This window comes from Pelophylax lessonae (genome assembly GCF_965119305.1).
Source record: "Pelophylax lessonae genome assembly, chromosome: 3".
Classification (NCBI taxonomy): Eukaryota; Metazoa; Chordata; class Amphibia; order Anura; family Ranidae; genus Pelophylax; species Pelophylax lessonae.
In genome coordinates this window covers 183,940,977-183,955,519 of record NC_138770.1, presented here as the reverse complement: position 1 = coordinate 183,955,519, position 14,543 = coordinate 183,940,977, and the positions used below count along the sequence as shown (strand labels likewise).

The 14,543-nt window shown below is 44.8% G+C and overlaps 1 protein-coding gene across 2 annotated transcripts in view; it reads left to right on the top strand.

Moving 5' to 3' along the window:
* The window catches only part of DNER (delta/notch like EGF repeat containing), a 404,738-nt gene that overhangs the window by 363,659 nt on the left and 26,536 nt on the right, over positions 1–14,543 (top strand). For both annotated transcript variants that reach the window (XM_082249031.1, XM_082249030.1), the window contains one exon: positions 6,861–6,974. In XM_082249031.1, coding sequence (XP_082105157.1) covers positions 6,861–6,974 — 114 coding nt within the window. The remainder of the gene's footprint in view (positions 1–6,860; positions 6,975–14,543) is intronic.

Sequence of the window (14,543 nt, the reverse complement as noted above, 5' to 3'; positions counted from 1 at the left end):
GGTGCTTTGCCCTTGTCAGTCATTCCTTCCTAAGGTTGTCTCTGGTTTCCATCTGAATGAAGACATTGGATTGCCTTCCCTGTGTCCTCAGCCTAAACATCCTAAGGAGCTTGCCTTGCATTCTCTGGATGTGGTTTGGGAGATCAGGGTGTACTTGGCGGCAACCGAGTCTGAAGAAATCAGACTCACTTTTTGTCCTTACGGATGCAACTTGCAAAGGGTTGGCCGCATCTGCCGCGACCATTTCCAGATGGATCAGCCAGGCGGTAGTGCAGGCCTATTTGATCAAGTGTCAGGTTCCTCCTTTCTTTTTTAAGGCGCATTCAACGTGGGCACTTAGTGCTTCCTGGGCCTTCCACCATCAGGTGTCCGTGATGCAGGTTTGCAAGGCGGCCACCTGGTCGTCTGAGCACACTTATGTTGGCATCTGCGGATGCCTCTTTTGGCTGCTGGCTTTGCAGGCCACTGTTTGAGGGGACTTGGTCCTCTTTGAGGGTGTTTTTTTTTTTTTTTCAGATGAGCTCCAGTTGTTCCTGGTTGAGCTCCATGTTACCTGGTTGGCTAGTTTTAGCCATTGGGAATTTTTTCTGCTGTGTTTTTTCCCACCCCCATTGTTCATTGATGGATACAGCACCTACCCCTCTCTTGAGTTGGGTTATTTTTCTTCTGACACTGCTTGCAACAAAACTGAATGCCTATAGCTGAAGTATACCCCCTGGGACTGCCCCATAGGCATGGTAAAGCTTTTTCCTGCCTATTGTCCTACTCCTGTAGGGGGCAGCATAACCAAATGGTCAAGAAGATTCTGGAGCTGTGTCTGTCAATAAACATCAGAGAAAAGGAATTTACAGTAAGACAAAAATCAAATAATTTGGTGAGATACTTCCAATAGGAAATCATGGCTAAAGGGATGCAGGCCCAACAGCTTTTCTCATTACAGCCCAGCAGGTGCACAGCTCACTGATAATTATGAAGCCACTCCCATTAGACTCACTTACCACATGGACACAGAAAAACACAGGGATTTCTTCAGAATAACAAAAAATAGGAATCTGCAACAAAGTTTGTTAAAATCCTTGTAATATACAGAAATCACCAAGGGGAAAATGTTTTTTTCTCCACAAAAGTGAAGTTACGCTTTAAGGTACTATTTAGGTACAATTAACATTTCTAGATGTTCCCAATATGTAGCAGATCTTCACTTTTTTGGGTCCAGGTCCACTTTAATACTAAAGAAAATAGAACAAACTTTCTAACACATCCAGTAGTCAATAAAGTGCATCCGGGGCACAGGGTCAAAGGATTTAGGTCTGTGACAGGTGCTGACAGGCCTATTCATTGTATAAAGCCTGGATACACTGCATTAATATGGATGAGTGGTTTTCGAGTTAATCTCACAGTAAATAGAGGATTCCACAACTACTGATATGACAGACATAGTGCTTGACAAGATAACAGTTCTCTCCTATGGAACGATTTATAAAACAGAATATGAATAAATAGTTCATATATGTGGATATAAGCCTCATGAACAATATTAAAAGAACAGTTAGAGTTATTCCTTCATTCAATAATACCAGTTGACTTTAGTTTAAAATATACAGTCCTTACTGTATGTCAAACTCTGCAGGATCCAAGCATAGTTGTTTTTGTTTCATCCTATTCAATAATTATAAAATGGAAAAAGAAAAACAGAGGACTGAGTCCCGGTTCACACTAGGGCGACCTGTGAGGCGACCTGGTCGCCTCACAGGTCGCCGCAGGTCGCCTCCCATAGGGAAGCTGCGGACCCGTTCTAATAGGAGCGACACAAGTCGCTCCGACCTAGAAAAAGGGTCCGGAGCTTCTTTGGGGCGACCAGGAGGCGACCGCCATAGAGTTCAATGTTATGAAGTCCGTGGCGGCCGCTCCGAGGTCGCGGCATGCTGCTCGCAACGCGACCTCGGAGGTCGCCCCGGGAAGTAGCGTCGCGGTAGTGTGAACCGGCGCTGAATCCCCAAAAGATCAGTCCTCAAGGAAAACAAATGAAACGGGACTTTAAAGGTACTATAGAGCAAGAGGTAATATACAATATATATAAAAAAATATATTTTTTATTTATTAAATTCTACAATAAATACATTTAGACAATTGATATATATACACCAACAAATCACAAATATTAAATATGTATACACGCAGAGAGACATGGCTACATAAAATCTTTAAAAGAAGTGTATATACAATCCCCAACATGTTTCGCACCTAGATTACTGCTTCTTCAGGAGGATAGTGTCGTAGTCATTCTAAAAGATGTAACAATAAAGTATCAACATAAATAGACAAAACACACCTATCATAAAGAAGGCATACTAACTCATAGGTCAGTCAGAAAACTCCTCCTACAAGCTTTAAAGGAGTTGTAAAGTCTGAAGGTTTTTCATCTTAATGCATTCTATGCATTAAGATAAAAAGCCTTCTGTGTGCAGCAGCCCCTTTCAGCTCCCTTAACACTTACCTGAGGTCCTTCTACGTCCACTGATGTCCACAAGTGTCTCACCAGTCCAAGATTCTCCTTCCTGATTGGCTGAGACACAGCAGCGGCACCATTGGCTTCTGCTGCTGTCAATCAAAGTCAGCTAGCCAATCAGGGAAGAGAGGGGGCAATGCTGGGTTGAGGCTCCATGTCTGAATGGACACAGGGAGCTGTGACTCAGATGCCCCCATAGCAAGCTGCTTGATGTGGGGACACTGATCAGGAGGGAGGGGCCAGGAGCACCGAAGAGGGACCCGAGAAGAAGAGGATCTGGGCTGCTCATTGCAAAACTAACTACAACAGAGCAGGTAAGTATAACATGTTTATTATTTTTATAAGAAAAAAAAAGCGAGACTTTACAATCACTTAAACCAGTGCTTGGCTGGACATTGATAGAAGTCACAAGACTGCTATACACTGCTAATGTGAAAAGGTATTTAGCAGTTTATATTTACTAAAAGAATTGCATTTCCATGTTCTGTGTACTGTGGGAGACCAGATATAGTGAAAATATAGTGAATGCAGGGTCCTTGGTTTAATAACACTTTAACTGAGGCAAGCGAGGCCTGCAGCTCTTTAGATGTTGATATGAGTTCTTTTATGGCCTCCTGGATGAGTGATCGTTGTGCTCTTGGAGTAATTTTGGTAGACTGGTCACTCCTGGGAAGGTTCACCACTGTCCCAAGTTTTCTCCATTTGTGGATAATGGCTCTCACCTTGGTTTGCTGGGGACCCAAAGCCTTAGAAATGGCTTTGTAACCCTTTTTATACAGATACATGTCAATTACTTTGTTTCTCATCTGTCTTTGAATTTCTGTAGATCGTGGCATGATGTGTTTCTTTTGAGATCTTTTAGTGTACTTCACTTTGTCAGACAGCTTCTACTTATGTGATTTCTTGATTCAACAGGTCTGGTAGTAATCAGGCCTGGGCGTGGAAAGTGAAATTTAACTAAGCTTTCCAAAAAATGTAGTTAATCACAGTTTATTCATGATTTAGCAAAAGGGAGTGTAATTACTTTTTCACAAAGGGCCAGGCAGGTTTGGACAGCTTTTTTCCCTTAATAAATAAAATCATTATTTAAAAATTGCATTTTGGATATACTGGTGTTATCTTTGTGCAATATTGAAATTTGTTTGATGATCTGAATGATTTAGGGCTCGGTTTAAACCGGGGCAACCTGTCAAGCAACTCTCCTGACAAAGTCGCACCCCATTCAGTGCAATGGAACGATTCTAATCAGAGCAACTCAAGTCGCTCCGACTTAGAAAAGGGATCCTGCACTATTTGGAGTTGACTTCAGAGCCACTTACAGTACATTGACTTCTGTTAAAGAAGTCATTTGCAAGCCGTGATGAAGTTGGACTGTGCGGCACGGCTTCACAGTCAGGCAACTTTGAAGCCGCGCTAGTGTGAACTGAGACATAGTGTGACAAATATGCAAAAAAAATAGCAATGTAGTTATATAGTACACCCCCACATTTTTGTAAATATTTTATTATATCTTTTCATGTGACAACACTGAAGAAATTACACTTTGCTACAATGTAATGTAGTGAGTGTACAGCTTGTATAACAGTGCAAATTTGGTAAAAAACAAAACAAAAGAGAGACCTATGCGCTGCTAATCAGGTATAGGATGTGAGAGCAATTATAAGATGAGTAGTAAATCCAAGTTACCAGGTAAGAAAATATATTATTGAAAAGAAAGCAAGCAGCCAATTCTGTATTTTCACAAAATACTGGTACTAGTCAACGTAAAAGAGGTGAATCGGCACTAATTTCTTCACAAATAATAATGTGACACTATAGCCAAGCTATGTATAAAGAATAAAATCAATAAATAGATCCACTTCAATCAAACGCAGTGAATATTTAAAAAAGGTGTGGGAGATGTTGAGTGATGACAATGGACGGAAATAAATAAGTGTAGGAATATAGTGCCTGAAAACTGGTGACTATAAATATACAAATAAATTGTGGACACAAAATACAAAATCCATAAATATAAATAATAATGCAAATATTATAAATGAGTGCAATCTGGTGCAAAAGGTGCTTAATAATCTGTGAAAAAAATAGTGAATCTTCCTGCTAAATAATGTCCAAGTGCAACAAAAATATAAAAATAACGTGGCTGAAGGTGATATCTCAAAATATGATAAGTGACTTTTTTGTGTGAGATCCAAATGGTGTCATGCAGGGTGAGCAAGATATTCAAACATAGGTGCAATGGCCGCTCACCTCACATCACACCAATAAAGGCGTTTTTGTATTATGATAGCCGTTCATGGGTCAGGATAATGGATTCCTCCTTTTCTCCTTTTGGATGGGATTTCCAGTTAGGGGCTCCCTCGATATTCACTCCTCACATCACACCAATAAAGGCGTTCTTATATTATGGTAGCTGTTCAAGGGTCAGGATAATGGATTCCTCCTTTTCTCCTTTTGGATGGGATTTTAAATTAGGGGCTCCCTCGATATCCTCTCCTTTGGTGTGTATACTCGATATTAAACAGATCACTATTGGGCTTCCATAGTGAAGTATGTAAGGTTTATTTTGACAAAAAACAAGCAGTAACTAACAGTTGTAGCAGAAGACAGCAAGTAGCCACAATAGCGGTGTACTGGACGGAGACTTCCGGTTTCGGCCGTAACCAGGTGACGTCACTTCCGGTTATGTTGAGTGTAAATTTGGTGTCCCCTCAAAATAACCCAACACAGCCATTCATGTCTAAACCGCTGGCAACAAAGTGAGTACACCCCTAAATGAAACTGTCCAAATTGGGCCCAATGAGCCATTTTCCCTCCCCGGTGTCATGTGACTCGTTAGAGTTACAAGGTCTCAGGTGTGAATGGGGAGCAGGTGTGTTTAATTTGGTGTTATCTCTCTCAGCCTCTCATACTGGTCACTGGAAGTTCAACATGGCACCTCATGGCAATGAACTCTCTGAGGATCTGAAAAAAAGAATTGTTGCTCTACATAAAGATGCCCTAGGCTATAAGAAGATTACCAAAACCCTGAAACTGAGCTGCAGCACAGTGGCCAATACCATACAGCAGTTTAACAGGACAGGTTCAACTTAGAACAGGCCTCGCCATGGTCAACCAAAGAAGTTGAGTGCACGTGCTCAGCGTCATAAGGTTGGCTTTGGTAAATAGACGTGTGAGTGCTGCCAGCATTTCTGCAGAGCTTGAAGGGGTGGGGGGTCAGCTTGTCAGTGCTCAGACCATACACCACATACTGTACTGCATAAAATTGGTCTGCATGGCTGTCGTCCCAGAAGGAAGCCTCTTCTAAAGATAATGCACAAGCAAGCTGGCAAGCAAGCAGACTAAGGACACGGATTACTGAAACCATGTCCTGTGGTCTAATGAGACCAAAATAAACTTATTTGGTTCAGATGGTGTCAAGCGGGTGTGGCAGCAAGCAGGTGAGGAGTACAAAGACAAGTGTGTCTTGGCTACAGTCAAGCATGGTGGTGGGAGTGTCATGGTCTGGGGCTGCATGAGTGCTGTCGGCACTGGGGAACTACAGTTCATTGGGGGGAACCATGCCAACATGTACTGTGACATAATAAAGCAGAGCATGATCCCCTCCCTTCGGGGACTGGGCCGCAGGGCAGCATTCCAACATGATAACGACCCCAAACACACCTCCAAGATGACCACTGCCTTGCTAAAGAAGCTGAGGGTAAAGATGGTGGACTGACCAAGCATGTCTCCAGACCTAAACCCTATTGAGCATCTGTGGGGCATCCTCAAATGGAAGGTGGAGGAGCCCAAGGTCTCTAACATCCACCAGCTCTGTGATATCGTCATGGAGGAGAGGAAGAGGACTCCAGTGGCAACCTGTGAAGCTCTGGTGAACTCAATGCCCAAGAGGGTTAAGGCAGTGCTGGAAAATAATAATGGCTACACAAAATATTGACACTTTGGGACCAGTTTGGACATTTTCACTTAGGGGTGCACTCACTTTTGTTGCCAGCAGTTTAGACAATAATGGCTGTGTGTTGAGTTATTTTGAGGGGACAGCAAATTTACACTGTTATACAAGCTGTACACTCACTACTTTACATTGTAGCAAAGTGTAATTTCTTCAGTGTTGTCACATGAAAAGGTATTATAAAATATTTATAAAAATGTGAAGGGTGTACTCACTTTTGTAAGATACTGTATATTTGGGGAGGCATAGCATAAACCAATAGCGTTACATTCTGGGTACATACTTCATTATTCAGACAACACTCTACCATCTAGAAGAAATGTACCCTCTGTTTACATAAATAATGTATTACTGTAAAATGATTTACCTGCTAAACGTTACAGTTTCTTGTGCCTGCAGGGCGTCACTGCGAGCTATACAAGGACCCCTGTTTGAATGTGACCTGCCAAAATGGAGGGACTTGTGACAGTGAAGGACTGAATGCCACCTGTGTCTGTGCTTCTGGGTTTATGGGTGAGTAAGCTTTGGAATGTCCAGGTAAAAAAGCTAGTCTTGCATATTTAGATTATCTATATTTGTTTATTTGCATATATTACTAAATCGGTTTCCACGCTATTGCTGAATGACAGACTGGTAACCAGTTGTGTTTGTGGACATTAGCAAATGCTTTTAATTTTAGTGATCACTATATACAGTATGTGGTGAGGACAGGTGCATGCTGTTAGACCAAAAGTGTGTGGACACCTGATCTTCACCTTCACCATATGGTCAAATGCATGTGGACTAGTGATGTCGCGAACCTAAAATTCGCGGTTCGCGAACGGCGAACGCGAACATCGGCAAATGTTCGCGAACCGGCGAACCGGGCGAACCGCCATAGACTTCAATAGGCAGGCGAATTTTAAAACACACAGGGACTCTTTCTGGCCACAATAGTGATGGAAAAGTTGTTTCAAGGGGACTAACACCTGGACTGTGGCATGCCGGAGAGGGATCACGCAAAAAAAAGTTCTTAAAAATTATAATTTTTTGATAGAGAGCCAATTATTGGAAAAATTAAAAAAAAAAAAAAAATAAAAAATTTCTTTGGATTTAGCATCTGGGGGGTCTAAAAAGTGTACCTGTGAAGTTTCAGCTCTGTAGCATGTCCAGAACCCCTAAAAAACAGCATTTTTCTTATATTTTCAGGAATATGGCTTCTCTGCGGCTGGCTTTTTCTCTTGCAGGCATTTAGCGGGCATTTTTTTAGGCAGGCATGTCATTTTTTGTATTTAGTGTCTGGGGGGGTCTAAAAAGTGTACCTGTCAAGTTTCAGCTCTGTAGCATGTCCAGAACCCCTAAAAAACAGCATTTTTCTTATATTTTCAGGAATACGGCTTCTCTGCGGCTGTCTTTTTCTCTTGCAGGCATTTATCGGGCATTTTTTTAGGCAGGCATGTCATTTTTTGTATTTAGTGTCTGGGGGGTCTAAAAAGTGTACCTGTCAAGTTTCAGCTCTGTAGCATGTCCAGAACCCCTAAAAAACAGCATTTTTCTTATATTTTCAGGAATACGGCTTCTCTGCGGCTGTCTTTTTCTCTTGCAGGCATTTATCGGGCATTTTTTTAGGCAGGCATGTCATTTTTTGTATTTAGTGTCTGGGGGGTCACAAAAGTGTACCTGTCAAGTTTCAGATCTGTAGCATGTCCAGAACCCCTAAAAAACAGCATTTTTCTTATATTTTCAGGAATACGGCTTCTCTGCGGCTGTCTTTTTCTCTTGCAGGCATTTATCGGGCATTTTTTTAGGCAGGCATGTCATTTTTTGTATTTAGTGTCTGGGGGGTCTAAAAAGTGTACCTGTCAAGTTTCAGCTCTGTAGTATGTCCACAACCCAAAAAAAACAGCATTTTTCTTATGATTTTTAGTAGAAAACTAATGCAGTGTCTTTCCAGCTGTCTTTTTTTCTTTCTGGCAAGCTGAAATATGATATGCCAAGGCAAACATGCCTATCAGTTGAGCTATGACACAGACAACACTGCACACATGGGGAAATATGTAAAACAAAAAACAGGAAAAGGAAATTAGGTGACGGTAACAAAACATGATATTGTGATTGGCCAAATAAAAAGTCACCTCGCGATGAGGTCGCGCCAAAGTCGCGCTAAGTCGCGCCAAAGTCGCACTGGAAGCGACGCTACTTTAGTGGTAGCGGCAGTGTAAACCAGCACTAAAACATCCAGTGTGTGAATACGATCAGGTATGATGTTTTATCGGTCAAGTAGTGTAAGGGTTACGCCCGTTGCCCGCTTCACAGTGACAGACCAAACTCTGACAGACCAAACTCCCCGTTTAACAGTCAGTCAGTCCATTTGCACAACCGCAAACTCCCAATTTGCACAAGGTTGGATACCAAGCTAGCCATGTCCCGTTCCTTGTCCTCACTGACATCATTGAAGGTCTCTTCCTCCACCCAGCCACATACAACACCAAGGGTCCCCGAAAGGTGAGAACAAGCCCCCTGGGACGCCTGCTGTGGCTGGTATTCCACCTCCTCAAAGCCACCTTCCTCCTCTGACTTCTCTTCTTCAGACTCCTCTCTCTGCGTTGCCACAGGTCCAGCAATTGACAACGACAAGGCTGCTTCTGGTGGTGATGAGGACCACAACTCTTCCTCTTCATGCTCATCTACAGCCTGATCCAGTACTCTTCGCAGGGCACGCTCCAGAAAAAACGCATATGGGATGAGGTCGATGATGTTGCCTTGGGTTCGACTGACCACCAGGGTTGTCATCTCCGCAAAAGGACGCATGAGCCTACAGCCATTGTTCATGAGCATTCAGTAACGCGGCCAAAAAATACCCAGCTCCGCAGAAAGAATGAAAGAAAATGAATGTTTTTTTTTATGAAAAATTATCCTGCGGATCGCTTTTGGTCTGTACACAATGAAGCAACGACCTTATCATCTGGGGTGTGCCAACACAATCCTAGAGGTGATCGCTTCATTGTGATACGCAAGCCCCTTCACCACGACAAGGTAACGATCACGAAGGGGAATTGACACATGTATGTGCCTTTTTTTTTGTTTTTTGTTTTTTTGCAGCCACAGTGTAGCACCAGAGGCCAGAAAAATTAGGCATGTACACATGCATGAAAAAGTAGGTATTGTTGCAGCCGCTGCTGTAGCAGCGGCCTGAAAAATTGAGGTTTTAAGGCAGAAAGTGCACTAAAACATTGCTGCTTGAACCGTAGTTGGTGGCGGAGACGTCACGTAAGTCATCCGGCATGCAGAGAATGATTATATACAGCAGCGTGTGGACCATTTTTAGGCCAAGGCATCTCAGTCATCACCAGGCCTTTTTTAGTCAAATGCATCCCCCACTGTCAGTCCCTTCGGGATCCATGCCTCATTCATCTTAATAAACGTGAGGTAATCAAGACTTTTTTGACCTAGGCGACTTCTCTTCTCAGTGACAATACCTCCTGCTGCGCTGAAGGTCCTTTCTGACAGCACACTTGAAGCGGGGCAGGCCAGAAGTTCAATGGCAAACTGGGATAGCTCAGGCCACAGGTCAAGCCTGCACACCCAGTAGTCAAGGGGTTCATCGCTCCTCAGAGTGTCGATATCTGCAGTTAAGGCAAGGTAGTCTGCTACCTGTCGGTCGAGTCGTTCTCTGAGGGTGGACCCCGAAGGGCTGTGGCGATGCATAGGACTAAAAAAGCTCCGCATGTCCTCCATCAACAAGATGTCTGTAAAGCGTCCTGTCCTTGCCGGCGTGGTTGTGGTGGTAGGAGGAGGATTACTTTCACCTCTTCCCCTGTTGGATTCCCGTTGTGCTGTGACATCACCCTTATACGCTGTGTAGAGCATAGTTTTTAACTTATTTTTTAGCTGCTGCATCCTTTGCGACTGCCGGTAATTGGGTAACATGTCACAGACTTTCTGCTTATACCGGGGGTCTAGTAGCGTGGCCACCCAGTACAGGTCGTTCTCCTTCAGCCTTTTTATACGAGGGTCTCTCAACAGGCATGACAGCATGAAAGACCCCATTTGGACAAGGTTGGATGCCGAGCTACTCATGTCCAATTCCTCGTCCTCACTGATGTCATTGAAGGTGTGTTCTTCCCCCCAGCCACGTACAACACCACGGGTACCAGATAGGTGACAACGAGCACCCTGGGATGCCTGCTGTGGTTGGTGTTCCTCCTCCTCAAAGCCACATTCCTCCTCTGACTCCTCTTCCTCACACTCCTCTTCCAGTGTTGCCGCAGGTCCAGCAATCGATGGTAAGGCTGTTTCTGGTGGTGGTGATGGTGACCACAACTCTTCCTCTTCCTCTTCACGCTCATCTACGGCCTGATCCAGCACTCTTCGCAGGGCACGCTCCAGGAAAAAAACATATGGGATGATGTCGCTGATGGTGCCTTCAGTGCGACTCACTAGGTTTGTCACCTCCTCAAAAGGACGCATGAGCCTACAGGCATTGCGCATGAGCGTCCAGTAGCGTGGCAAAAAAATACCCAGCTCCGCAGAGGCTGTCCTAGCACCCCGGTCATACAAATACTCGTTGACCGCTTTTTCTTGTTGGAGCAGGCGGTCGAACATTAGCAGTGTTGAATTCCAACGTGTCGGGCTGTCGCAAATCAAGCGCCTCACTGGCATGTTGTTTCGCCGCTGAATATCTGCAAAGTGCGCCATGGCCGTGTAGGAACGCCTGAAATGGCCACACACCTTCCTGGCCTGCTTGAGGACGTCCTGTAAGCCTGGGTACTTCTGCACAAAACGTTGCACAATCAGATTCAACACATGTGCCATGCACGGCACATGTGTCAACTTGCCCAAATTCAATGCCGCCAACAAATTGCTCCCGTTGTCACACACCACTTTGCCGATCTCCAGTTGGTGCGGGGTCAGCCACTGATCCACCTGTGCATTCAGGGCGGACAGTAGTGCTGGTCCGGTGTGACTCTCTGCTTTCAGGCAAGTCAACCCCAAGACAGCGTGACACTGTCGTATCCGGCATGTGGAATAGCCCCTGGGGAGCTGGGGGGGTGCAGTTGGTGTGGAGCAAGACGCAACAGCAGAAGAGGACTCAGCCGAGGAGGTTAGCAAAGAGGATGGAGTAGGAGGAGTAGAGGAGGTGGCAGCAGGCCTGCCTGCAAGTCGTGGCGGTGTCACCAACTCCTCTGCAGCAGAGCCACGCATTCCATGCTTGGCAGCCGCCAGCAGGTTTATCCAATGCGCAGTGTACGTTATATACCTGCCCTGACCGTGCTTTGCAGACCAGCTATCAGTGGTCAGATGGACCCTTGCCCCAACACTGTGTGCCAGACGTGACATGATTTCTTTTTCCACAATAGAGTACAGGTTGGGGATTGCCTTTTGTGAAAAATAATTTCGGCCGGGTACCTTCCACTGCGGTGTCCCAATAGCGACAAATTTTTTGAAGGCCTCAGACTCCACCAGCTTGTATGGTAAAAGCTGGCGGGCTAAGAGTTCCGACAAGCCAGCTGTCAGACGCCGGGCAAGGGGGTGACTCTGCGAGATTGGCTTTTTGCGCTCAAACATTTCCTTCACAGACACCTGACTGTGGGCAGGTGACGAGCAGGAACTGCTGAAGGTGAGAGGCGGAGGGGCGGGTTGTTGATAGGGGGCATGGAGGACAGCAGTGGTTGACGTGGCTGAAGATGCTGGACCAGGAGGAGGATGGTGGCTTTCAGTTTGTGTGCTGCTTTTACTCATGTGTTGATCCCATAGGCGTTTGTGATGTGAGATCATGTGCCTTCGCAAAGCAGTTGTACCTAGGTGGGTGTTGGACTTCCCACGACTCAGTTTCTTTTGGCACAGGTTACAAATGGCATCGCTGATATCAGAGGCAGACACACAAAAAAAATGCCACACTGCTGAGCTTTGCAAGGACGGCATTCTGGTGGTGGCAACAGCTTGCGTTGATTGGCGTGCTGTCTGGCTGACCCCGGGTGCCGAATCTACATGCTGTCTGACTGCGCCACTAGCTCCTTGCGATGACCTCCTCCCCCTGCTTCCAACTCGTCTCCTCCTCCTCTCTGTCTCCCCATCTGAACTTTCCCCCTCTTCTTCTGCTCTTCGAGCAGGCACCCAGGTGACATCCACAGACACATCGTCATCATCAGCCGCTTCACTTGACAACTCAGCAAAGGCAGCAGCAGCAGGTACAACATCATCATCATCACAATGTACGTCCATGTGTATAATGCTGCCTGACTGAGACATATCCCCGTTATCTACATCCTCTGGCACTAATAGTTGCGCATCACTTATTTCTTCAAACTGATGTGAAAATAACTCCTCTGACGGATCAAGTGAAGCGGCTGTGGTGCTAGTGTTGGTGGTGGTGCCGGCGGGCTGGCGAGTGGTAAATTGAGAGGTGCCCGAAGCTGAGCTGGAGGAGGATGGTGCATTAAGGTTCCGAGCGGAAGCTGTAGACGATTGGGTGTCCTGTGTAAGCCAGTCAACTATGGCCTCAGAATTTTTTGAGTTCAGGGGCTGTGGTGGCCTCTGAACACTGGGCATTATTCTAGAGCCTAAGGAAATCACAGCACCACGACCACGACGGCCCTTGCGGGGTGGCCTGCCTCTGCCTGTCATTTTTTTTTTTAATGTGTTGTTACTGTTGTACTATGAGTGCAAGCTGCTGTGCCACCTTATATATCAGTGGTGGGTGGGCAGTGGCACAGTACACTCTCTGTGGACCTGACAGCAGTCACTGGCACCCAGGCAACTGCAATTTAAAAAATATATATATTTTTTTTTACTTTGCAAGCTGCTGTGCCACCTTATATATCAGTGGTGGGTGGGCAGTGGCACAGTACACTCTCTGTGGACCTGACAGCAGTCACTGGCACCCAGACAACTGCAATTTAAAAAATATATATATATTTTTTTACTTTGCAAGCTGCTGTGCCACCTTATATATCAGTGGTGGGTGGGCAGTGGCACAGTACACTCTCTGTGGACCTGACAGCAGTCACTGGCACCCAGGCAACTGCAATTTAAAAAAATATATATATATTTTTTACTTTGCAAGCTGCTGTGCCACCTTATATATCAGTGGTGGGTGGGTGGGCAGTGGCACAGTACACTCTCTGTGGACCTGACAGCAGTCACTGGCACCCAGGCAACTGCAATTTAAAAAAATATATATATTTTTTTTACTTTGCAAGCTGCTGTGCCACCTTATATATCAGTGGTGGGTGGGCAGTGGCACAGTACACTCTCTGTGGACCTGACAGCAGTCACTGGCACCCAGGCAACTGCAATTTAAAAAAATATATATTTTTTTTTTACTTTGCAAGCTGCTGTGCCACCTTATATATCAGTGGTGGGTGGGCACACAGTGGCACTGCAGTGGGCACAGTACACTCTGTGGACCTGACAGTCACTGGCAGCCCAGGCAACTGCAATAATAAAAAATATTTTTTCTTTCAATTTATTGCAACAAGATGCTGTGCCAACGTATATATATCAGTGGTGGGCAGTGCACTGCAGTGGGTACAGTGCACTCTGTGGACCTGACACAGCACTCACTGCAATTATGACAGAGAAAAAAAAAATATTTTTTAAAATGCCAGGTACTGTGCCTGTGCCACCCGAAATGAGTGTGGTGTGCACACAGTACAGTCTGTGGTAGGTCTGTGGCCTCTCACACACAGCGGGCAGGCATGGCAACTGCAGTGTACAATAGATATATATATATATATATATATATATATATATATATATAAAGAAAAAAATCTATTACCTTACCAGCCCTTGAAAGGGCTTTTGGGGACACTATATATATATATATATATGTATATATATAAAAATAAAAAAATCCTCAATTACCAGCCCTTAAAAGGGCTTTTGGGGACACTAGATAGATATAGATATATATATATATATGAAGAAACAACTCAATTACCAGCCCTTAAAAGGGCTTTTGGGGACGCTAGGTATATATATATATATATATATAAAAAAAAAAAAACCACAAATACCAGCCCTTAGAAGGGCTTTTTGGGGTGCTGATATTACAGCAGTAGTGGACCAAGAACACTGCAAGACCAGGAACACTGACTAACT